At 33.9% G+C, this 25,086-nt stretch overlaps 11 protein-coding genes across 11 annotated transcripts; 7 read left to right on the forward strand and 4 right to left on the reverse strand.

The window, feature by feature from the left end:
* Window positions 1–373: 373 nt before the first annotated feature.
* Window positions 374–1,011, reverse strand: RO3G_02415 (uncharacterized protein; the record flags this gene model as incomplete). The annotated part of the gene is made up of 3 exons (XM_067657006.1): window positions 374–610; window positions 660–760; window positions 825–1,011. 3 exons carry the CDS (start codon window positions 1,009–1,011, stop codon window positions 374–376), a joined length of 525 nt encoding a protein of 174 aa, XP_067513107.1.
* A 3,531-nt stretch (window positions 1,012–4,542) lies between these two features.
* Window positions 4,543–4,848, forward strand: RO3G_02416 (uncharacterized protein; the record flags this gene model as incomplete). Its single annotated transcript, XM_067657007.1, has 1 exon — window positions 4,543–4,848. One exon carries the CDS (start codon window positions 4,543–4,545, stop codon window positions 4,846–4,848), a length of 306 nt encoding a protein of 101 aa, XP_067513108.1.
* A 666-nt stretch (window positions 4,849–5,514) lies between these two features.
* Window positions 5,515–5,805, forward strand: RO3G_02417 (uncharacterized protein; the record flags this gene model as incomplete). Its single annotated transcript, XM_067657008.1, has 2 exons — window positions 5,515–5,529; window positions 5,599–5,805. The coding sequence occupies 2 exons, from the start codon at window positions 5,515–5,517 to the stop codon at window positions 5,803–5,805; spliced, it is 222 nt and encodes a 73-aa protein (XP_067513109.1).
* Window positions 5,806–8,537: 2,732 nt separating this feature from the next.
* On the forward strand, window positions 8,538–11,947 carry RO3G_02418 (uncharacterized protein; the record flags this gene model as incomplete). The annotated part of the gene is made up of 12 exons (XM_067657009.1): window positions 8,538–8,541; window positions 8,713–8,752; window positions 8,805–8,855; window positions 8,912–9,529; window positions 9,583–9,819; window positions 9,924–10,152; window positions 10,295–10,497; window positions 10,553–10,738; window positions 10,833–10,980; window positions 11,035–11,288; window positions 11,340–11,636; window positions 11,689–11,947. The coding sequence occupies 12 exons, from the start codon at window positions 8,538–8,540 to the stop codon at window positions 11,945–11,947; spliced, it is 2,526 nt and encodes an 841-aa protein (XP_067513110.1).
* Window positions 11,948–12,776: 829 nt separating this feature from the next.
* RO3G_02419 (uncharacterized protein) lies at window positions 12,777–13,040 on the reverse strand (the record flags this gene model as incomplete). The annotated part of the gene is made up of 3 exons (XM_067657010.1): window positions 12,777–12,882; window positions 12,929–12,990; window positions 13,038–13,040. The coding sequence occupies 3 exons, from the start codon at window positions 13,038–13,040 to the stop codon at window positions 12,777–12,779; spliced, it is 171 nt and encodes a 56-aa protein (XP_067513111.1).
* Window positions 13,041–15,115: 2,075 nt separating this feature from the next.
* RO3G_02420 (uncharacterized protein) lies at window positions 15,116–16,016 on the reverse strand (the record flags this gene model as incomplete). Its single annotated transcript, XM_067657011.1, has 2 exons — window positions 15,116–15,750; window positions 15,833–16,016. The coding sequence occupies 2 exons, from the start codon at window positions 16,014–16,016 to the stop codon at window positions 15,116–15,118; spliced, it is 819 nt and encodes a 272-aa protein (XP_067513112.1).
* Window positions 16,017–17,103: 1,087 nt separating this feature from the next.
* RO3G_02421 (uncharacterized protein) lies at window positions 17,104–17,772 on the reverse strand (the record flags this gene model as incomplete). Its single annotated transcript, XM_067657012.1, has 1 exon — window positions 17,104–17,772. One exon carries the CDS (start codon window positions 17,770–17,772, stop codon window positions 17,104–17,106), a length of 669 nt encoding a protein of 222 aa, XP_067513113.1.
* A 1,399-nt stretch (window positions 17,773–19,171) lies between these two features.
* Window positions 19,172–19,453, forward strand: RO3G_02422 (uncharacterized protein; the record flags this gene model as incomplete). Its single annotated transcript, XM_067657013.1, has 1 exon — window positions 19,172–19,453. The coding sequence occupies one exon, from the start codon at window positions 19,172–19,174 to the stop codon at window positions 19,451–19,453; it is 282 nt and encodes a 93-aa protein (XP_067513114.1).
* Window positions 19,454–19,796: 343 nt separating this feature from the next.
* On the forward strand, window positions 19,797–21,171 carry RO3G_02423 (YjeF; the record flags this gene model as incomplete). The annotated part of the gene is made up of 8 exons (XM_067657014.1): window positions 19,797–19,815; window positions 19,887–19,917; window positions 19,972–20,017; window positions 20,074–20,127; window positions 20,227–20,511; window positions 20,639–20,756; window positions 20,816–20,933; window positions 21,099–21,171. 8 exons carry the CDS (start codon window positions 19,797–19,799, stop codon window positions 21,169–21,171), a joined length of 744 nt encoding a protein of 247 aa, XP_067513115.1.
* Window positions 21,172–22,071: 900 nt separating this feature from the next.
* RO3G_02424 (uncharacterized protein) lies at window positions 22,072–22,515 on the forward strand (the record flags this gene model as incomplete). Its single annotated transcript, XM_067657015.1, has 2 exons — window positions 22,072–22,315; window positions 22,508–22,515. The coding sequence occupies 2 exons, from the start codon at window positions 22,072–22,074 to the stop codon at window positions 22,513–22,515; spliced, it is 252 nt and encodes an 83-aa protein (XP_067513116.1).
* A 1,089-nt stretch (window positions 22,516–23,604) lies between these two features.
* On the forward strand, window positions 23,605–24,769 carry RO3G_02425 (uncharacterized protein; the record flags this gene model as incomplete). Its single annotated transcript, XM_067657016.1, has 2 exons — window positions 23,605–24,589; window positions 24,762–24,769. 2 exons carry the CDS (start codon window positions 23,605–23,607, stop codon window positions 24,767–24,769), a joined length of 993 nt encoding a protein of 330 aa, XP_067513117.1.
* Window positions 24,770–25,086: the final 317 nt, after the last annotated feature.

Here is a 25,086-nt window from a genome sequence, read left to right on the forward strand (position 1 = left end):
ACTTTAATAGCTTAAGTTGTTAAGCTGGATGCTTTACCCCTTTTGTCTGAATAGGGTGATCATTCATATTTCTTTGTACAGTTTTATTACTGTTGTTCAGATTTAGCATAAAATCGTAATAGAAGGCATCAGAAAAGCGAATAAGGTATAAGGATTACTTGATACAAGCTCAAGACAAACATGTTTTCTATAAGAGAAAAACTCAACAACTTACCTTTGTAACCTGAATTATAAAGTAGTAAAAAAAAAGAAGCAGCTACTGTCCCTCTTTATACTTACTAGTACTTCATTATTTCTTATTTACAGTTACCATTGCACCTCAAAATTGAGAATGGAGAAGACTTCTTCATAAATGGATATGTACAACATTTTATTATTCTAATTTTTTATCCTCTTTTTTCTCTGAATTTTCTTCTGTTTTCTCTTCCTTTTTTTCTTTTTCTTCTACTTTCTTTTCCTCTTCCTTCTTCTCTTGCGTTTTTTCTTCTACAGCTTTTCCTTGTTTTTTCTTATTGCGCTTTTGACGTTTTGCTCTTCTTTTTGCAGTACGTTCCTCATCTTCTTCACGTAAGCGAGCCAATCTATTTTTATATTCATTTTCTTCTCTTTCCTACATATAGCATGAATACCTAATGATTTAAATAAACAGCTTATTTTACCTGTCTTTCTTGATCTTCCATATTTTTCATACGCGCATATTCCCTTCTTCTTTGTGCTCTGTAAACATGAAAGTCGCCACTTCCCGCACCAGCGCTTGATCCTGAGTAGAATGCAAATATTTTAGTTCATTTGAATCAAAAAGGTTCTTTTTTTGTTTTATTTACCAGACACATTGCGAACAAAATCCTTAGGTGGCGGAATCACGTTTTTTTCTTTTGGTAATGGAGTAGGAATCTGCACAGGCTTATCAATTTTTTCGAATAATTTTTCTAATTCTTTTTGTTGAATTTGTGCAGGTGTAAGATTATATCTATTTGGCCCTTTTGTATTGTTATTTTCTGAAGCTGACATGAAGAAAATGAAAGAAAAATAAAATTTTACTCAGACAGCTGAAATTCATTTACACTTGATTATTTCCTTCACTAAATTTTGTACGTTTAAATAATACTTTTATTTAAGGGCTTAAATGAGCAAGCGGTATCTCAGGACACCATAATTGCCCAAGCCAGATCAAATGAGACATGAAAGAAGCTAAAAGGTCCCTTATAAGAGCAAGGGCAAAAAGAGAAAAGGACAGAGGAGGAGTAAGAAGTAACTTGTGAATAAATCACTGTTTGGGAATGAACCACAAGAAAGGAAGTCATATCATAAAAAAAAAGTAGAACTTAAGTCTGTTTGACTGGAAAGAGCTCATTGAGTATAGCGGTAGCCAGAATGCCTTTGTTAGCGAAAAAGTGGGCAACAGCGCGTTGAACAGGGCCTTTGAGGCGACGGATAGCATGAATTACACGTTGAGCGAAGATGCCTCATGTGGCGCACTCTTTTTCATCTTGATTGAAGTTGTCATAGTCAGGGTTCTGAGTTTTTCACATTGCTTCTACTCTCAATTTACTGAGCTTTTGAAAACACCGCCCGTCTTTTTGAGTAGTTTTGGGCATTTGTGTGAGGTTAAATTGCCTAGAAAAAGGAGACTGGTTTGGCCAAATGTTTGAAGCTAATTTGCCTAACCTTTTGAAAATAAATTGCCCAATAATTTGATTAACTTCTGGTCAAAATGGTTCTAAAGGTAGATTCAATATGACACTACATATAAGGCTTAAATATCGATTTTATGCTTATTTCATGATTGTATTTGGTTATTTAATATAAGTAGCACTAAAAGATTGCAGGTCATAAAATGGAGTACATCACCTTCATACTCCATAGTTTGCAATTTGGAAGTTGTCCGTACATAAAGCAATGTGTATTTTACATACATTCTTTTGATTTGTATGAAATCGAATGAGGAAGTATAATTTTGAAGAGAAGCAATATGGTCAAGCTCTCTGGAAACGTTTGAAATGTATTAAAAAAGGAAATTTATATTTAATATGATGGAATCAATTGAGAATATATAAGCAAAATTAATCAAGCTATGTGCCAAGTATATGGTACTTAGGGGCAAGGCTATATGGGATCAGGTTGTTGAAGAAAGAGAAAACGAACAAGGAGTCATCTCCAACGAATGTTGAAATGGCTAGGGGAAGAGAGCTAAAGCTCATTGCCTATGCTGCAGCCTATGGAATTTCCACAAAGTGAAAAAGATAGAGCCAAGCAACTCTAGAGCGGTTGTATTTAAAGGAGTACCATCTTGATGCATATAATTTACTAAATTAACCCAAATAATTTCGTCTGTGAGAAAACCTTCCACAATGTGGAGGCGGACACAACTTCAAGTGTATGAGCTGATCAAACTATTAACACATCCAACCAAAAGACACTTGAGGAGCAACACATAAAGAAATGATAAAGGTTTTCATTTCAAACACAAACCATACATAGGGACAGAATGAAGGTACAAAGCTAAACGTACAGAGACGATCCCTACAGCTAACGTTGTAAGCAACATGTGCAGTGAGAAAAGTAAACAGACAAGAAAGATCATTTTCGTTCAAATCCGAAGGAAATACAGTATTGGTATGTGGCACTATTGAAAACGGTTACTTATGAGTAAACTAAAGAAAGCTATATAGACGATTAATACCATTGTAATGGGACAAACATTGGCTATACAACACTCAAAGAGAATTGACTTAAACGCAATAGTGATTAAAAGGACAAGTACATGTCAACTGGGTTTAAAGGGCATCTTATCCAGATTAGAGGATAACGGTTTTTTGATGATTATCGGTTTTGTTTGAGGCAATGCAACGGTGTTTATGCTTAAAATACAATATATATAGTTATAAATTAATAAAAGCATCGCCATTCAATTGACACTTATCTTATATTACGCAGCTAAAATGAATTACAGGGATGGAAGACTCTCTGCATCTGTACCCAAATTGTTGGAAAGAGGATACCGACAGCATCAATCAATGCCATGCTTAAGGATAGTGCGAAATCTAACCCACATAAACGCAGAGATGGCTTAGCAGAGGTCACGGAACTGCTCCAAACTGCTATCTCTGCTGAAAATATGTAATTTTATAGCATTCCCGCTTACTATTGTTTCCCAAAAGCTCCAAAGCTGATTATCCTTTATATTCGATAAATCCATAAGACAGTTTATCGCTTCGCTCATCGCCATTGAATTTTCTGATAACTGCCAAACGAAATGAATGAATGATTAGTAGTGCTACAACATGTAAAAATAACGACGCAATGTTCGACAGTACTTATCATAACATCATGTAAAACCATAGAACATTATTAAAGATTGCATGAAGAAAATTGAAGTGTATTACACTTGTGCTTGAGATTTGGAGTACAGTCGTTCCACTGCCAAAATGAGGATTTTACAAAAAAAAAAAAGTACGGATTTTAAAAGTTAATTTCGCGAATTGTGAACTAATTTCACATTGTTCTTTTTATTTATAACAAGATACAATATGTCAAAACTAATATTTTTTAAAGAAAATGGCAAGGGAAATATTTACGATGAGAATGGGAATGAAGCTATGGATGTTGTAGACGAAAAGTTGGATCCTTTTGCTATAAAGCAGTTGGTTAATCTAGACTTGTACCTTGAATAAAAAGTTAATACACTACCAGATCAAGAGCAGTCTGAAGAAAGCAAAGATATTACCATGAAACTAAACTCGGGATCTTCAAATAAGTACATGGAATATATGTTTGCTTCAGGAGAATTTTTTTTCATTACAAGATCCAACATGTAATATCAGTTGCTGCAGCTGCCCGAAAAGCTGGTGTCAAAGAGAGTAATGCGCGTACTTGGTGGAAGAAACTACAGGAGAATCCAGATACTTTCACCCTTGAAAAAAAAATGTAATCGCCAAAACAGACCGAAGTCTAGATCGCAGGAGGAGCATAAAGTCTAATTGAGTTTTTTGACGATAATGCAAATGCACACATTCAAGATGTTGTCAAGATGCTCACAAACAAGTTTGAAGGTCTCAAGATTAAAAAGTCCAGAATGCACGAGTTTATGAGAGATGGGTGTAATCTTAGTATGAAGCAAATTACTTGTTGGCCTGAGGCAAGAACAAGCAAAGAAAATGTTCAAAAACGCTTCGAATGGGTCGTCAAATGGAGCAATACGGGTATGGACTTTTCAAGGAACTGTATTTTATCGATGAAGCTGGCTTTGATATTAATATGAGGGCAAGTAGAGCATGGACACCTAGAGGGTAAATGGCAGTAATCACTACTCCTGCAACAAAAGCACCATCACATACTATTCTTGGTGCTATATCATCTGTAGGAGTGGTAAACTAGAGTATTCGTGTACCAAAGCAACCTCCAAAAGTAAGAAAAGTTCAGGGAAGTAGAAAAAGGAAAAATCCTGAAGCTTCTAACGAAGACGTTCCAAAAGGCACAACTGCTGGCCATTATATGTGATTCATTCAGGAAACTTTAAATATTTTAGACAAAGATGATCAAATGAGAGGCTTCTACTTTATAATTGATAATACACCAATCCATAAGCAAATAGAAGATATGCTCAATGAAAGAAATAGAGATTACAAGTGCATCTTTTTTCCTCCGTATTCACCAGAACTCAATCCTATTGAACAGTTCTGGGCATTAGTTAAGCGTAAAGTTCAACGTGAAAAGTTCGAAGATACTGAAACATTGCAAGATATAATTATCAATGCTGCAAAGGAAGTTTCTATTAGGCATCTTCGAAACATAATCCAACACTCAAAAAACCAATTTGATAACTGCTTAAACTACATACCAATCTAATATACACTATTTCCAGAAATTAAAGTCGCTGTAACTTGTCGCAATCACATATAAATTATACTATAAAACTACAAAATGCGACTTTAATTTTTGGATAGTGTATGCATACTTTTTTTTACTTGTTTTTTTTTTGGAAAGCCCCTCCCCCAATATTTTAAAGTTCGTACTTTTTTTTTTGTAAAATCCTCATCCTTCTTAAATCGCCAGAATGCCACCCTAAAAACATAGCAAAATCCATATACTTGGTATTAAAAAAGATTATAAATATGCAGGATGGTTGAACTCGGCATCACAAGGACCAAGCCCTAATTTGGATTACTTTGTATTCGACGACACGTTTCAAAGCTTTAAACACGCAACAAACAGCCATTACCTTGATCTTTTAACATTATTGTCAAATAAACAAAGCAACAAGTTGACCAAAATCGCTCAAGTAGCCCAAAACTTGTTTGATGTAAGTACATGATAAAGGAACCTGACGTTTGCGGCAAATTCTGATAAATTAAATTTTCACAGACACGAAGTGATGGAAACAGTAAGTTTGGAAAACGATATGCTGATTATTGGGATGCAAGAGAGAGCAGTAGTTCTATTTGCCGTATCATGCAAAGTCAAGGCCAGGAGACTATCATTATTTTGAATGAATTAACTAGTAAGAATACTATAATGCTTGCTGAAAAGGTCTGTGCTTCTAGTAGCTCGCCAAGTATTATACCAAAAAACAAGGGACTAATTTTATAATTTGTTTAGGTTCACGGCTTGGGCAATAATACTGATAAAGAGGCATTGGTGTCTTCAGGAATAAGCAAGTCTCCAGAACTTAAAGAGGTTGAAGCAGTTGACAGTGAAGTTGATGAAGGTACTGAGAATGAAGTTGAGGACGAAACCCCGAGTAGCACTAAAAGTGGAACCGATATGATTTTACACCAAACTGCAAACCTCGCATCAGACCAGTAAATATTTGGCATTGTGGACATGCTCAGACATCTACAGAGCCGATTAATTATATTCCAATATTGAGTAGAGTAGAAAAACCCAACATTGTAGACCTATCCTCAACATCAGCTAAAGATATATTGAAATCAGAGATTGGAAATGACCGCTACAATTTAATAACTAAAGAAACTAAACTTGAGCCGGTTACATTGTCTACTTATGCTACTGAGCTCAGCAATGCGCTCAATGAAGCACCCTTATCATTGCAGATGCTACGTCAAGCACTTTATAAGAATGGATCTCGAAGTGATTTTGATCTTATTGCCCATCATGATGCTGGCTTCATCGAAGCGACAACCAGATACTTGTAAGTAGGACAAAAAGGAACCATTAGCTAACATATTATTTATATTTTCATATCGCTAATCCACACATCTGTAGTTTGGGTTTGATGAGTTCTCCACAAAATCCTATAAACAAAACCATGCTCGAGAGGACATCAGCAACTTATCTAATCATTTATCTTGTTAATCAATTGTTCCTCTCAAACAATGATGTTATAGAGCTCGGATGGCTCGAAAGAGAGTTTTATTTAACAGATCGAAGCAAATTTGATGACATCCTCTTTAAGATTGGAAACAAGTCTATTGCTCCGGCACTTATAGAATTCTCAGGAGGTATTAACGATAGGACATCATCTCGTAAGAATTCAAACGATATCAAGAAGTTGTGTCGTAGCATGACAAAAATTATGAAAGATACTAATACCGATCAAATGTTTTGTATGCGATGCTATGGTAATATTATGTCTTATTTAATTCTAATTATTCTATGCTAAATATCCACTTATTATAACAGGACCTAATATATATTTTGAAAAACTCCACAAATACGATGGTGTTATGTACAGAAGCATAACTGCAAATATCGACATACCAAATGCACCCATAAAGCTTAAAGCATTTATTCAAAAAGTCCTCAAGTTACTTGCATAGAAACAGTCTGTGATTGACTATGCTGTTGATTTAAATTAGAATCATTCTACAAAGCCTTCATCCTATTTATTTACATTATTTAAATATATGCACTTTCTATTCTATGACCTGCAATCTTTTAGTGCTACTTATATTAAATAACCAAATACAATCATGAAATAAGCATAAAATCGATATTTAAGCCTTATATGTAGTGTCATATTGAATCTACCTTTAGAACCATTTTGACCAGAAGTTAATCAAATTATTGGGCAATTTATTTTCAAAAGGTTAGGCAAATTAGCTTCAAACATTTGGCCAAACCAGTCTCCTTTTTCTAGGCAATTTAACCTCACACAAATGCCCAAAACTACTCAAAAAGACGGGCGGTGTTTTCAAAAGCTCAGTAAATTGAGAGTAGAAGCACTGTACTTGATCTCTACAGTATACAAGTTGACAATCAGCTGTTAATACCTGTTTACCGTCTGCAGACTATCTTTCAGTTGCTGTAAGCCTTGTAATCCTAATATACGATTTTTCAACCTAAAATTAAATGGATGCAGAACCTCCTTTAAAGGATTTAATTTTCAAAGCGGACGACTGTAATTTTTTTTCTTAGGCAAATGTAAACATTCATAAACCAAAGCCACTCGCAAACTTTCCACCCAAAGCTGATGAATCTTATTTGATTGATTTATTTTTCGAAAATGATTTTTCCCTTGAGCCATCCGAGATGCCATCGCACAAGGCGACCTTATTCTATTCTGGCCATTGCTAATCACAAGATGGGGTCCAAGGAATGTAGAGTTACGGAAGGAGCGTTTTTGACAGAGACTGCCTTGTCGGTACTGTAGTTGGATATTTTTAGAGCTTGTTTGTCTAGGGAGTCAAAGTGGGATAGGCATTTTTTCTTTCCATAAATGTAACTCGAGAGTGTATAATGCTGTGAATAATTATTAGAACGACGGATATAGATCAATATTTGAGAAAGCAGAGTGTTATCTGGAAGTGTAGAAGTGTAAAAGGAACTGACATTGGAGGATGTAAACGCGTTTTTGCATAGAAAATTGCTTCGTAAGATAGTAGCTTTTAAATACCATAGCTTTAAATGAATTAAATACACATAAGTAAAAATCTCGACTATTATTGATAACACAATAGTACTTCCTATTTCGTCACATACTTGTACGGTTCCTAGCTCCAAAAAAGAATTTACTCTTGAATTATCTTGATATCAACCAAAATACTTTATCTTGCTCTTTTTAGCTCGTCAAGACTGTCTAAATTAAGCATATTTCAGAAAAGAAGTAAGAGCACGTAAAAAAGGGTATCCACTTTATATTACAAGCTCATTACTTAGTTCACTTAAAAAAAAACTACTCTAAATCTTCTTATTACCAATCACTCTGGTTAAAAAAAAAAAAAAAAAAAAAAAAAAAAAAAAAAAAAAGCTTCTGGTCAATAGCTTTTTAGATATTCAGGTGAAGTATCGAGTGTTTTGGTTTATAGATTGACGCACTTATTAAAGTTCATCTTAATAGGCAAGAGAGAAAACAAAATAAATCAATTAGTCAATAACATCACTATATTATGCGCATTGATATACTATTATTATATCACAAACACATTTATCTTCTTCTAAAGGCGTTGTTTGATGGTGTACAATGGTGGAGTTTACTTTTTTTTTGTGTCTTGCACAAACCCAGCAACACGACCGTCTTTTTTTTATTTGACGCGTAAATATTCGCTTTTTTTTTCTTTCTCTCTTTATGCTAAATCATGGGTATTGAGAAATATTTTCAGAAAAACGTAAATGTAATAAAAAAGACTTTTCCTTTTTGTATTAACGTTAATGAAAAAGACCGAACCAAAAACAGCGAGTCAAAAAAGAAAATTGACAGGTTACAATAAAAATGTTGTTCTATAATGCGTTGCTAAACAATTCATGAAATAGCCACACAGGAGGAAGTCAGTAACCACGACGACAATGATTTGTAAGAAATCAATAAAGCAGCATGTACATAACGATTAAACATTTATCCATAGTCAGCAACCAGTGGCATCAAAGCATTTTGCAAAAAAAGCCAAGGACGAAGGGTAAAAAAAAATTGAAATATTGCTTCAACAAAAAATTATAAAAACTTTAATTATAGGAAACAAGTGGATCCAAAAGCATTCTTTGCTTCTTCCTCAAGTTCAAAATCTGTATCAAATAAGAAGTCTGAATCTATTAACACTGCAGCAAAGAGAAAGAAGCCTATCATACATATAAGTGACACTGAGGAGGAGGAAGGAGAACAATCGAAACCAAAAGACATCAAAAAGTCAAAAAAAATTTTGCAAGAGGTTGTTGAAACCAAGACACCTACTACGAACAAAAATTCTGTAAAGAAAGAGGAATCTAAAGAGGAAATTGTGAGAAAAGAAGAGCCTAAAGCAGCAAAGAAAGAAGCATCTAAAACAGGAAAAAAAGAGAAATCTAAAGAAGAGTCTAAAGAGGAGATTATAAAGAAGGCAGACCCTAAAGAGGATACGAAGAAGAATGAAGCGGCTAAAGAAGAAAAAATCAAAGAAGACGAATCAAATGAAGAGAAACCCAAGAAGAAGGGTTATTTTGCTATGTTGAATCGTGAGGGGCCTAAAGCGCTGGGTACTCGACCTGAACCAGTAGGCGCTGATAATTGCTTGGATAGTATGACTTTTGTCATCTCTGGTGAATTTGAAACATTAACAAAAGAGCAAACAAAGGATATTGTGATGCGTTATGGAGGGTAAAACACTCAGAAAGAAAAAAAATGGTAAATGAACTAATTATATTTTGCAGACGTGTTACAAGCGCTGTAAGTGGTAAGACGACTTATTTGTTGCGTGGAAGAGATGCTGGAGAAAGCAAATTAGCAAAAGCTAAAAAGTGTGGTACAAAAGTATTGGATGAAGATGGATTTTACAACCTTGTTGAAAACTCTGCTCCAAAGGAAATTAAGAAGCCTGTTATCTCTCCGCCAGCTGCTCCTAAAGCATCATCAACAGCTAGTAAAGGAAAGCAATCTGTAAACACAAAGTAAATAAGAAATCAAAAAGCATTCTTTCCATATCTTACCATGCCTTTTTCTATTCTAGGATTGATAGTGAGAATAATTCGAACTTATGGACTGATAAATATAGACCAAAGACTATTCAGGAAATTATTGGTAATAAAGAGATGGTTAAGCGAATTAACGATTGGCTCGGAAATTGGAATCATACTACAACTTCGCCTAAAATAAATGAAGCAGATATCAATTCATTCCGTGGTGTATTGATCAGTGGGCCTCCAGGCATCGGTAAAACAACTGCAGCCCATGTTGTAGCTAGAGCAAATGGTTATGAACCCTTGGAATTCAATGCGAGTGATGTTCGTAGTAAAAAGATTCTAGAGCAAAGTTTATCAGGAATGATGGATAACAGAACAATGACTGAGTTTTATTTTGGTAGCAAGAAAACAGAGGCAAGTTATTCACATAGTTATTGCTTGATATTTATATGTTATACGATAGGCTGAACCAAAACCTAAAGGAAAGAAGGTTGTATTGATCATGGATGAAGTGGATGGTATGTCTGCTGGAGATAGAGGCGGTGCTGTTGAACTAGCTTCCCAAATCAAAAAATCAAAAATACCAGTCATTTGTATTTGTAACGATGTCAGGTCTCCAAAAGTTGCCCCACTATTAAGAGTATGCTTTGATGCAAGGTTCAAAAGGTAAAGACCGTGTTTGCTATTTTTTTTTTCTCCAAACTAAATCTTGTCTATTTAGAACACCGGCTGCTCAGATTCGCTCTAGGATCATGTCTATCGCATTCAAAGAGAAACTGGACATCAAACCAAATGCCATTGATGAATTGGTTGCCTCAACCCAGAATGATATCAGACAAATAATCAATATTTTATCTACCTATCGCTTAAACAAAACAAGCATGGCTTATGACGATGCAAAACAAGTGTAAGTTGCCAAAAAAAAAAAAAGATTGTTTTTACATTGTTCACAGCTTTTTTATTTTTATTTTATTTTATTTTATTTTTTTTTTTTGCAAAAGGGGTAAGATGAATAATAAGAATACTATTTTAAATCCTTTTGAAATTCCTGGAGAACTGCTTGCTTCTACCAACTGGAGACAAAAAGATTTAAACCAAAAGTCTGAAATCTATTTCCATGATTATAATCTTGCTCCATTGATGATTCATGTAAATGATCTATTTAGCTGGCGAAAAGGAGCATTATTCTAAATTATTTTATAGGAAAACTATTTGAAAACAAAACCTTCAAAGGCAACACAATTATGCAAATCAGGAAGTCAAAAAGAGATTGAATGCATTGAAATGGAGTTAGCAGCCCAAGCTGCAGAAGCGATTGCTGACGGTGATTTGGTGGATAGCATGATTCATGGTTCAACCCAACAATACTCACTTATGCCTGTCCATTCCATCCTTTCTTGTGTAAGGCCTGCTTATTTTATGGAAGGTCATTTTCAAACAAGGACTGGATTTCCTGCGTAAGAAAAGGACATTTTTGCTACAAAAACATGACTAATTTTTTTATACAGCTGGCTTGGTCAAAATTCTAAGGCTGGTAAGAACTCAAGACTACTAAGCGAGTTACATTCTCGTATGAGAGTCAAAACATCCGGTGACAAATCCGAAATAAGGCAAAATTATATTTCTACCCTCAATGAACGTGTATTTGGAAACATCGCCAATGAAAACTTTGACGAAGCAATCGAATACATGGATAACTATTATCTTGATAGAGAAAGTCTGGAAACAATGAGTGATGTGATATGCACGTCAAAAGGGGCATGGACTACTATTCCTACCAAAATTAAAACTGCTTTTACAAGAAAGTAAGAGAAAACATAATGTACAATTTTTCCTTACTTACTATGCATATTATAGATACAATTCCGCTAAGCATCCTGTCTTGTTCCAAGCTTCTGGTGAACCTATAAAGAAATCAATTGCTACAACAACTGAAGATATGGTAGACACTTTAGTTGAAGAAGATGAAGAAGTGTCAGAGTCAGAAGAAAGCGGCAGCAACTTAGGAAATAATGAAGATATTTCTGATAGCAAGTTTATTAAAGAAACAAAGAAGCGAAAGTCTGGATCACAAGCAGGATCAAGTCAATCTAAAAGAGCAAAGAAAAAGAATTAAATACTAAGTAAAATTATGAATTGAAAAGCATACATTTGTATTTTTTAAAGACCACAAATATTCACTTTCCTGTCTGAATAATGAATTGTTGGTTATACTGAAACAATTAAGTGAAAAATTTATCAAATGGTTTTCTTTTATTAAATATAAAAAGCAATACTTTGAAACTACATGCCAAAAGGCCATTAAAAAAATTAAATGAGGGTTTGCATTCATTAAAATTATTGTTTTTAAGGATAAGGGAGTTATGTAGAAAATTAAATGGAAGTCGTCAACAGAGAAAAACGAAAATTTATTGATATTAAAATTGTATAAATAATAAACCATGGATGAGTAGCAACCTTTTTGTAAATAGCCTCTTTCGAAAGTATAGTTTTTTTTTTTTTTTTTTTTTTTTTTTTTTTTTTTTTTTTTAAGATAGTATTTTTTTTAAATAATAAAGAATCACCCTTGAATTACTCTTATAAACACTTTTTCAAGTCTATAGGATATGAGTGGTACCCCGAAGGGCGTTCCGTTCACTGTCAGGTTCTAAGTCTATGTCTGGAATGTTCTGCGAAAGATATACCCTGTTTCTAGGGATCACCCTCTCTCAAGCAAAGTGTGACCGGGTCTGTACTTCGGATGTTAAGACATCTTCCGTATGTCACTTGGACGAACAGAGCGGGTGCTACTTTACTTGAGTTCGCATTCCTCTTTAGAGCTTACAAGTTCCAGCAGATCATCGTCCCATCCTGCCACAGATTTTAGAAGCATAGCAAAGAGGTCATAAAGAGATAGAAAGAGAAGAGAGTACAGAGATAATAAAGAGACTACCAAAAGAGAGCTTTTACAAGAAAGGATTGCTACCAAATGAGCCATGCACACAGAAAACAAGTACAGAGGCAGCCTTAAAGGAGCCATTTATATTGACACAGAAGAGAATAACTATTGAGCTAGAATAATAATTAATAAAAAGGATAATTCTATTATGAACATTACTTTTTAGCCAAAAGAGCAAAGAAAGAATCTTGACCAAGGCAAACAAAGACAGGCAGAGTAAGCTATTTCAAGAATGTTAATAAAATAATTATATAAAAAATAATTTTACCATTTTATGAGGCCAAGATATGATTTCTTTTTTAACCATCGAAATCAATGGAATGATGCGTTTAGCATCAAATGAAATCAAAAGGACCATAGAAAGATAAACAAAAGAGAGCACACCAACTTTTGATGTTAACTGAGACCATATAAAGAGGCAGAAAATAGATGTATTATGTGGGCCATATGTTTGAACATTGATTAAAGACCAAGTTAATAGCAGACAAGAGATTTTAAGAGGCCAAAGAGAGAGAGAGAGATGTTTGAAGTATAAAAGTAGCAAAGATTTTGTTCAAGAAGAGGAGTTTTTGACAAAAGACCATAAGAGCCAAGGTTAGATTTGAAAAAGACAAAGTATTTAGGCCATCAGTTTTGGAGAAGATTGATTGTTTGATGAAGGAAGAAAGAAAAAAGTTTTGGCAAAAAGAATTTAAATATTTTTTTTCACGTTCTTGATGAGTCATTTTCCTTTTTTTTCACATTTTTGATGAGGCATTTTTCTTTTTTTTTTTCTTAGATCTCTAAAAACTTTAAAAACTTATTTATCCATAAAGAGATGGTAAATAAAAGAGTAAAGCCATTCTAGACTAACGAGTAAGCAAATACAAAAAAAAGTTATTTGTTTGATTATACCTATTAATCTTTCTTTTATACTTGGCCCTCTTTTTTAAATCTTTAAATAATAGTTTTTTCTATACTTTTAAATGAACTCTATATCTTAGTAGACAAGGTAGTTGCTTGCTTATTTTTTTATTTGTACAACCGTTTTCTGCATAAAAGATATGTAGGATTTAAAGGCCTACAGCCTTCCTTTTTTTTATTAAATTCATTCCTTTGATTTAAAAAACTACTTGTTTGTAATTTGGTTGTATTTTATATTAAAAGATCCTTTTTCTTTTCTTTTCTTTTCTTTGCTTTTGCTATAAAAGTAAACATTATTTTTAATTTGCTTAAAAAAAATAGGGGGTAGATCTATTCCGAATTCCATGTGTAACAAATGTCACACGGAAAAGTTTTAACCTACCCCTATTGTTCAGGACAGAAAATAAAAAAGTTTTCTAAACTAATTTCAACAATGTAACTCTAAGCTACCTTTTGATAAACATTCAGCCTTACTTTATGAGATTACTTGTTAATCAGAAAACAGACAGAATAATCAATGAGCACTCTTCTTTTTTTGCGTTTATTTTTTTTGTATGCAAATCCAGTTTTTTTGTGTTACTATTTGGGGCTGGTGCTAAAAAAATATTTTTTTTTATGCATGAGACATAGATGAACGACTTTGTAAGATAATTTTGCGATATTTAGACAAAAATGAGACAATATTGTTAATGATAGCTTTTCCTTTTGTAAAATATGATGATCAATGTCCTTTAATAATTCTTTAATTGAAACTGAGCTTAATGATATGACTATTGTATTTTGATTCTTTTCATAGATGAAAACTTGTGTTTATTAAAGTTTTTCAAAGAGTATAAGGATTCAAAAATGATCCAGGATTATTAAACAGTAATCTATCACGAAAAGACAAAGCTAATTAGCACAAATAATTGTAAGTCGATAATTTTGATGGTTCTTTCTAGATTGATTGATGAAAATCTTGTTCAAGGTAGGAGTCTGTCCAAATAATTATAATCAGTGAACTTTCAACTTTAATTTAAAATGAATAAATTAGGGTTGGTTTTGAGGCACTCTGGAATAAAATTAAAACTAATTTTTTTTATTAGACAAATGTAGTAAATTCAATAATACGAAGTAAGTTTCATTTTAGAAATTGTAAAACATTTATTTGAAAAAGTAAAAATGACCCATATATCTTTAAAACTCTAACCTGCTTGATACCAAAAAAGGATACAGTAGCCGCTCTATTTAAGGGTGTTCGATTTAAGGGTATTTTCTTTTTAAGGGTGTAATTCTAAAGAACGGCATAGGTCCCCAGCATAAATACCACTATACCACTATTCTATTTAAGGGTGGAACGCAAAAAAATTTTACCACTAAATAGAAGATTTTTTATAAGTAACAGTTTTTTGGAGTACTCTAACAATAAATTTTTTACTTTGTAAAATAAGATCAAAGATCTGTTTATTCTTTTGACTTATTCAATTCAGCACAAGAGTCAGCCAATCTCATTCGAATTCGGCGATGTAATTTACGATCAAGGTCGTCCAAAGGAACTTCGTACATGAGAATAGTTTCATAGGCTTCTCTCAACCGTTTTTTACACTCTACTATATCGACACGCTGCTCATCTTGCTCTGGGTTGTCATTTTCTTCCGTTTCATCTATGTTGTCTTCTGCCGTTTCTTCATTATTAGTAATGTTTGCTGTATAACATACTATCATCTCGCTTTCATCTGCTTCAAGGTTCAACTGGCTAACATCGGTAACCTCGTTGTTAAAGTTCCCGAGGAGAACTGGGATCATTCCATTTAGCTCGGCAACAATCTCTTCTTCCAATGGCAAAGCACTTGTTGGATACTCAACTGGCTCAAAATCACAAATTGTTTTTTCTTTAAATGCCAATATTTTTGTATGTTGCCAGCAGTTTTTGATCGTTTCTGGTTTTACTTTAAGCCATGCATTAGCTAGAAAAAACATAGCCTGAGCTTGATCCATTTTGTATACATCCAGATTATCCAACTTTTTACTGATATACAGACACAAAGCACGATCATATTGCTGGGCTCGGAAGTGTGCCTTAAAGTTGGCAATAATTCCTGTGTATACAAAATATTAATGAGAAAACTGTAAAACAAAAAGACAGCTTATATAGCATTTTGTCAACAAATAATAGGTTACCTGCGTCAAGAGCCTGTAGCTTGCTAGTAGTGCTTGCTGGAAGAAATATCAATTTAATGTTGTTGAGCGGAATCTTTATTTTATGAACGGATACATTATCCAAAAGAAGAGCAATTTTTCGATTCTGTCTTCCAAAAGCAACATTTAACTTTTTCACGTATGCTGTGAAAATTTCAGTTGTCATCTAAGCATAGTAGAAAAATGGTATTCCATTTCATGTTTTTTTCCAATTGCTGTCATGGATAACAAATTAGCTCTTGTTTTAAAACACTTGGGGCTCTTGTGTTGTCCGATAACAACTGGGTGCCCTTTGTAAGACCCATCCGAGTTACAGAGCAACCCAACTGTCAGACGAGTTTTACTTTTTTTAAGGCCACCAAGCGACTCGGAACATATGGTTCTTCTTGGTGGTTGCTGGTAATATAAGCCTGTTTCATCAAATCTCATAATATCTACAGGATCATATGGCTCAAGAAGTTCTTCTACCTTCCTCAATTCGTTCTGAATGTTTTCAGAAGTGACATCTACTGAGGCACTTTCACCATGCATTAGCCTGCGTTTTACTTTCAATTCACTTAAAAAGTTTGGTGAGCCATCCAGAGGAAAATGAAATTTCACTTTTAGGGATTCTATACTTTACTTAAGCAATAGGTCTTACATATCGAAGGATTGAGTCTCGATTGACTGGCAGATTGTCATTGTTCATGTCTGCAACAAACTTTACTACTTCATCATCAAGTTGAGAATAGCGTGTTGTTTTTAGACTTTTGCTATTTTTGACAACATTAACATTACTATATAACGTTTCAACATTTTTGAGGATGTTTGATATAGTCTGTTGGGCAAGTGGTTGATCTAAATTGAATTTCTTCATAGCCCATTCAACTACTTCTGTTTGATTAAGCTGGCCAGTAGCATTTTGATCCAAAAGCTCAATTTTTTGAGAAAGAAAGGCGTACACGTTTGTTATTTGGATTTTTTTTTATAGATAGAATTTAAACAAAGAAAATAACTTTTGTTATGTCATATATTTATTCTCGTCAAAATTATTTTGGGCCTACGACTCGTATATTATCCTTCCAGCAACTTTGATCAAGTCTTAAAAACAAGTTTTGATTTGTTAATGTCATTGCACAATTACCAGACCTATATCAACCGACAGTAGCCTATGTGGAAACATGTTGTACAAACATGTCTATAATGTAGCTACAATACATAAAGTGACTTCGTTTTGTAACAATCACGGAATTCGATTTAAGGGTATGTTCTATTTAAGGGTGGATATTCCAAAAATTTTGGCCACCCTTAAATAGAGCGGCTACTGTATCCAATTCAGTGTCATAGGCATTTTTTTTAACTATCAAAATGTTTGACAAGGCAAGGATTTGTTGAAGATTGGACTCGTAACTGAGCAAGTTTGACTCATTAATGATGTTAAAAGTGTCAAGTTTGAAATCAAAGAATGCCTTTCGAAGACTACTTTGATTTCTGCTGCTGTTACTGACACAGTTTTCTCTGATCAAACTCTTTGCTTCATCTAAAGTTATCGTTTCTACACTCTCAGCGACTGAAGAGCTGCGATTTGTAGATACAATACTACGATTGGCAGAAGAGGTACTTGCAGCGCTTGTTGCTTCAGTGCTTGAGTCAGTGTTGGTTTCGTTATTTTGATTAGAGTTGCCTTGAACGTTTTTACGACGAGCCCAGTACTTCTGAGCTTGCTTGCTTCTTTTCCACTTATTAAATTTCGAAAGAACTTGTTCTCTCTTCTCTTCATCTGAAATGTATTCTGTGATTTCTTTAAATCTTCTGATTGCAGTTGTTTGAGAGTACGACTCAAAGAAATTGAAGAAAGACAAGTGATTAATATCATTAGATTCTTTTAATAGCCAAGCTATTTCGATGGGGAGTTTTCTATTTCGGCGTTGTTTTGTTCCCATGTTGATAAATATATGTTGCTATAGGAATAGGAATAAAGCTATTGAAAAATTTGTTAAGGGGCTATCGCCCGACGCCAAAGAGCTCCCAAAAAGAAAACTAAAACAAGTCACTGCGTTTCAGAGTGAGAGATCAGGCTCTAAGACGCATCATTATAAACTTTAGGCACCAATCTGCAATTCTATATATGTCAAAATGTTGATGGTGTGTGTATTATGACTGAATTGAACAGTCTAAGACTCCCCATTTCACTTGATGAATTACCGCAGTTAGTTCCGTACTTCGACCGTTTGTACAATATAGTAGAAACGATTTATAATAACTGTTACTCTAAAGATAACATGTCAACAACAACAGATACAGATAGTAACAACGGTACTTTGGAACCTAAAATACTTAAAGCAATTACTGAGAAAACAGTTGATAGAACGAGATACAATTGCTTCTATCATCCTTCTCATTGATCATAACTCTTTGAGTTTATATGTTATTTTTTATTTTTCCATTAAGTTCATTATTCCCCTTCCATAGTATATGTTATATCCCATTTTAAACAGTTGTATTATTTTCATAGTCTTAATTTATAAATTGTATGTATTTTTAGTGACATTTTAACATGCTTTTTTTAAAAAAAAGAAAAAACTAATGAATGCATATGAGGGAGGCCAATAGAGGCTAGACAATAGCTGCTATAGATTAAGAGATTGTCCATAAACTTCCTATGTTTTCATAGAGGGTATTTCAAGTAACAGCCGAAATCAGGGTATACTTACAAGAAGGAATAGCATAACTACATCACTAGAAATAAAATAAGAGTCGGTTCTTAAGAGAAAAAATCAATTTTATTTCCAAGCAATTGTATAGAAGCTATTAAGGCTACAGAGACAATATCAAACCTATAAATAAAAAAAGGTCAGTAAACCGCCAGTTTCCTACACAGAGTTGTGCTGACGCGAAGGCCAGCAGGTCCTTTCAAAACCTGACTCAGTCATCAATAGATGCTCGCTTTCTACAGGGAGTTGTGCTGACGCAAAGGCCAGCAGGTCCGTTCGCCTACTAAACGTTGTCATGCCTTTCTATCAACCGTTTCACTGAGTAAGTTATAAAAACTTACCATCTTTTTTTTTTGTTTTTTTGTTTTTTTTTGATTAGTTAACAAAAAAAGGGGGGATTAATACATGAAAGAGGAAAATTTTTAATAAATGCTCAAAAAAGTGTCTGTGAAGTTCGAAAAGATGACCAAATGAAGTTCAAAAAATCGACCAATTAAACTTCAAATCTGTGACCAATTGGAGCTCAAAAAATTGACCAACGTTTTCAAAAGGATGTCCAATTGACAGTGGAAGCGCTGTATTAAAATTTCCCGGTGTACCTAAGCCGTGTATTTACCATCCAACTGACATGTTCACCCGCTCTCATGCGATTCGCTGCCTACACATGCACCAACGACTACAAATGCCTTCCACCGAACCTGATCCCTTGTCATTCCTTTTAAACAAATTACCGACCAAACGCAAGAACGGTGCTCTCAAACATCCCTCATCAACTCACTCAGCCTGGACTGTCCGCTGGCCTACTATCTGCCAAATTCTATTCGAACTCGACTACCTCCATCATGGCAAGATCCCTTCGGAAACCCCCTCTCTTGGAAACAAGTTGGTGAACTGGCTCAGCAAGACCTAACCTAGTATCCTATCATACTTTTCCTTTCTCCTCTTCCCTTCTCTGTCTTTTTTCCTTTTTGCCTATCAAAAAGGTTTTTAGCTCTCTACACATTTTTTCGATCTAGCTCACGGGTTTTATTTATTTTATTTATATAAATAAAAGTCACTTTAATCGTATTAAAATTTCCGCCTAAAAAAAACGTCATTGTGATAGTTGAATTGTCGGAGTTATTACACGGCATATAAATTCAATCTTGCCATTCAAACACGCATTGTACCCATACAGAAAAAAAGACCATATGCCTCCAAAAATTCCGGACATCTCCAAAATTCGTCAACTCATACCTCCTCTTAGTAGTAGCATGCATAAAGGGCAAGCAGGTAAGGCATAAGAATATAATAGTCCCAAAAAAAACTTGATAAACTAAAGAGCTTGCATATAATGTTTTTAGGAAGGGTTGGAGTGGTTGGCGGTTCTGAAGAGTAAAGACAAAGAAATAAGAAAGCAATAGAATCATAACTTGTTTTTAAAAATAGCTATACCGGAGCTCCATACTTTAGTGCAATTGCTGCAATGAAAATCGTAAGTTTATTACTAGCTTTATTTTTATGCTCATTACTGACATGTCAAAACAATAGGGAGTTGATCTTTGCCATGTCTTTTGTGAACCTGGAGCAGGCACAGTTATAAAGGTAAAGAATAAAATGTTCTATTCATTTATTGCTAACTCTTTCCATCAAAGTCATATTCACCAGGTAAAATAAATAGAGCAATCCCCCAGATAATAAAAGGAAAAGAAGCAAGTACTAAAGAAAAAGAATGTAGACCTGATTGTTCACCCATACATGAGAACAAAAGAAAAGGTAGAATCCCAAAATTCTGGTCTTAAAGAAATTGTCGATAGAGTATCGACAGTCTTTTCAAGATTACATGTGCTTGTTGTTGGTCCTGGCTTGTCAAGAGACGAACTCATGCTGGATTCTGCAAAGGAATTAATTTTAAAAGCTCGTGAAAAGAATATGGCTATTGTTGTAGATGGCGATGGGCTATATCTAATTCAGCAACATCCAGAGACTGTAAAAGATTACAAAAAAGCTGTACTTACTCCTAATATAGTGGAGTTTCAGCGTTTGTGTGAAAAAATGGTAAAAACAATTGTTTAAAAAACACTTAAAGAGAACTGTCGTTAATTTTAAGAAATAGAATATTAATGCTAAAGATCATCCTAAAGAAGAAGTCGCACAACAATTGAGCAAGTCGTTAGGAGGCGTTACTATTGTTCAGAAAGGCCCAGAAGACTACATTGCAAATGCAGATGAAGGTATGGGCTGATTCATCATTTACTCTTCTCCTGGTTATTAAAGTAAATATGTAACATAGTTTTCCAATGCAATGTAAAGGGTGGATTGAAGCGTATGGGTGGTCAAGGTGACATCCTTTCTGGTATTATTGCTGCATTTTTAGCTTGGGGAAAAGGCTATGAAGATGGTGTTTGGGAGTAAGTATATGTTGTTAGATAATTTTTTAAAAGCAAAATACTAAAGTTATTCTTCTAAAGACATTCCAATGAAATTGACAGTAAAGATATTGCCATGTATGCAGCTTGGGGAGCCTGTGCTATCTCAAGGACAAGCTCCCGTTTGGCTTTTGAAAAATATGGTAGGGCTGTGTTGACAAGTCATATGGTGGAGGAGATTGGTGAAAGCTATGACTTGTTTGTTAAAGATAAGAAATAAATGTAATTACTTTTAACTAAAGACGGTTGTTTGCATCAACCATGAATAATCATAAAACTTTTATAAATTAATCCAGTTCGAGCTTTGGAAACTGGGAATTCTTTTTTCTTCTTTTCATACATACCAGATAAACATATAATTAAAACAATGGTGCCTTGCAATGAATTAAACCACACGCGTCTTTGTATTAGATTAAATTAGTTGCCAGTACGTTTGTCAATAAAAACATTCTAGTTCGTAAATAGCTTGATACTCGCGCTGTCAAGTAACCAGGACCATACATTTAATGGCGAACCAAAAAATTCAGCAGTTTTGACTTTTCAACAATGATAAATACTACAAGAGGATTGGCTTGATTAAGGCGAACTGTATTGTAAACAGCACCTAATTGATTACGTATGCCTTTATAATTTGCTCAGAAGCCCAATTCATTATATAAACACATTAAATGTTGTCATCTACTTAGCAAACTGATGCTGTGTATACAGCAATATCTTACATAATGTATGTCATATCCTCTTCACATTTGAATAAAATAGAAATATGGATGGTTCTTATTCATTGTATTTAACATTAGAAGTGATGAATGCTGAAATTTAAATTATAAAAAAGAGTAAAGGGTACCATCGGATAATTATCCCCAAAAAAGTATATAAAAACAAGAATTTTCCTTTCATGTCCCTTTCATTTCTTTCTTATTCTTATTAAAATCATCAAATGTCTCGTTTAAATTCAATTATAGGCTTTTTTTTTCGCACCAAATTTCCATTCAAAGCTTTATCCAAAGATGATTCAAAGGACAAATCAAAAACGTATCCTCAAAAGAAAAAAAATGCTGTATCAAATCAGTCCGTTAGATCACGGTTACATTACTCATCTACTCAAAGCATGAAACCCAAAATGAATCAACCAAATGCTTACCCTGCAAGCTATTTAGCACGACAGCGGTATCCTCCGAAGCCGGCTCTAAATAAAAGTCTGAAGACGACATACCCGCAAAGCTATTTAGAACGTCAGCGCTACCAATCGCCTATGAATCAAGATGTACCATTGGCTGGATATTCATTCGAGAAGTGTACACACACTATTTTTACTAGCAATGCAGAAACATCTGAAAACCCCAACAAAAACACATATTATCATCGTAAGCCAGTTATAAAACAAAATAATGGGGAAAAGAAAACATCCTACCCATCAATTTATTTAATCAGACAGAAATATCCTCTTTCAATTGATTCAGAAAGGCTAACAGGCAATATCCCATTAATTTGTGATGCTTAAGGCAGCAAGATTGTGTTAACAATATGAGAGGAAAAGAATAATAAGATTAAAATAGATACCTAAATTTTTATAAATCTTTGTAAAGAAGTATAACAAAAAAAAATTAAAGACTAAAAGCTTTACCTTGTAACATGTATCGTATAATGTAATCTATTTGAATAAATTTATAATTTAAAACCATAGCGATGAAGAATCAAGGAATCAATTGAAAGAAGACGAGTGCATTTTATTAAGAAACGAAAAGCCAGATCTTTATGGTATTTTCTATTGCAAAAATATGAATAAAAATCAAGGAACATAGGGCAGCTTGTACCTTTGGGTTTTCGTGCTCTTAAGATCATGTTTCATTATCTGTTTTGACTAGTATCATATAAAGCAAAATATATAAATGAAATATACTCATCTAGTCATTTAGACTGCTTATATAAAGCGAAAGGTTATTTTTACTGCATAATAAATGCATTTATTTGTAGTAAATTCATCTACTTTTTATAGAATCAAAATCCACCTATTTGCTTAGTCTTACGCAAAGAACATCGACAAAGATGCTTTAAAACACAAAATTATGAAACTACCTTGTGGTAATAGCATTAATAATGTTGATGCTTGAGCTACTTTTTTTCTCATTTTTCGTAGTGAATCGATCCTGTGCTTTGGTCATTAGTGAATATTAGCAATTTTAAACTTGTCCAATTATTGCTTTTTGATTTTGAATTCATGCGCTGGGTACCTTTTGAAGGAATAGTGTTGTCTCCAGAGTTTTTTGATATCTTCAAATTTAATTATTTACTAACAGGTCGTTTATTTTATTCTGTGTAATTAAATACAGCGATAAAAAAAAAGAGCTTGAAGAAAAAAATGATATTGTTAAAAAGTCTATAGTCAAGCTTTCATGTTACATAACTAGAAAATCTAAGCAAAAGTATGCGATTCTAAGAAAACAGCCTTTTGATAAATACATAAAACTTTACCTTGTCTCAAATCTGTGGCCAACAATGAACCATTTATCATTTGATCATCTTTGATGCTGACACATACTCGTGTAACCAAAAATACAAGATTTTTATTTGCCCTAAAATTAAGCAAACATTTTTTTTTATTCTTTTTGTTCAAATTATTTTTAGATGCGTAGCGAATCGCACAAAACCAAAAATGACAATGAACGAAGCAACATTATTTCAGCCTGAAAGCTTAAAAAAGTATTCGTCTACAAATCCTGCGATTCCAACCGAATTGCCCACAACAACTACTCTACAATTTGAGCAACCTGGTAAAAAGGACCAACATTCTTTTGATGTCCTAAACACTACTACTCAAAAGTGTTTGCCCTTGTCTTCTGCTGCTTTTCTATTTGATCAACAACCGTACTATAATAATTTACTACCAAGCGGCAGCAATATGGAAAATATGCCCGTCAATAACCTAGCTTTGAACGCTTTCGATCAACAGCAGGAGATTACAATAAATGAATTTGACGATTTTCTTTTACACCAGCTTACTCAGAATGACATGGACATACTGCTGTCTCTTGTACCCAACGTAATTGCAGCAAGTGATAGTGATGCTGTAATAGATTCAATTATTGAGCTGCCACTTGAATATTGTCAACCAAACAAGAAGACTCATTCTAGTACAAACATGGAGCAAGTCGAATTGATTGAGAATAACTTTATTTCTGAGAGCCCGCTACAACAACAAGACAACGTTATATCCTCTGGTTCAATTGATTGGCAAAATATATCTGCAGCACTTTTAGAAAGAGGGTTGCAGTCAGATGACAATAGAGAATATCAATCAGGTACAAGGTTGGAAGAGGCCAAACAACAGTCTAGTCTGCCAGATGAGGAAGCAAACTTTTCCTGTCCTTCTGAAGAAGAAAAAGAGGACATGAATGGCTCGAGTCAAGGGGAATTTGGTATTCGAACTTGTCAGTGGGCGAATTGCGAAGAAAAATTTGATGATTTGCAAGCCCTAATATCTCACCTCAGTGAAATACATATGGGCAGAGGGAAATCAACTTATCGTTGTGAATGGAAAGACTGTGCAAGAATTGATAACCCCTTTACTAAGCGTCATAAAATGTATGCTCATCTTCGTATACATACGGGTGAACGACCTTTTGTGTGTCCAAAGCCAGGTAAAAAGAAAGATATTTAAATTAAACTGCAATTATTAATAAAAGAGAAAATAGGCTGCAATAAGCAATTCACTCGGCCTGACTCTTTGACTAATCATATAAAAACGCATTCAACAGTAAGACCATTTATCTGCAGATGGAAAGGATGCGGAAAAGCCTATTTTTACTCTAGATCCTTAAAAAAACATGAAAAGATTCATGAAGATGCAGAACAAATGCCATATCAAATTGAATCTATAACGCAACCATACTTACAATTACAACAATCAGATCTCTTAGCTAGTGATGCTAATCCAATATTTGTACCTTTATACCAATCTTCTCTGGACTTTACAAACTGTCAGACAAGCAACTTGTAATTATCCTGTTTAATTTATGTACGTGACATATCGTATATGAAAAAGGAAGAAGAAAGCATGCATACAAAAACGATTTTTCTAAAGGTTGAGTAGTAACAAATGTACATATGTTGATAGAAGAAGCCCACAAACATACAC

This window comes from Rhizopus delemar, genomic scaffold, assembly GCF_000149305.1.
Source record: "Rhizopus delemar RA 99-880 supercont3.2 genomic scaffold, whole genome shotgun sequence".
Lineage (NCBI taxonomy): Eukaryota > Fungi > Mucoromycota > Mucoromycetes > Mucorales > Rhizopodaceae > Rhizopus > Rhizopus delemar.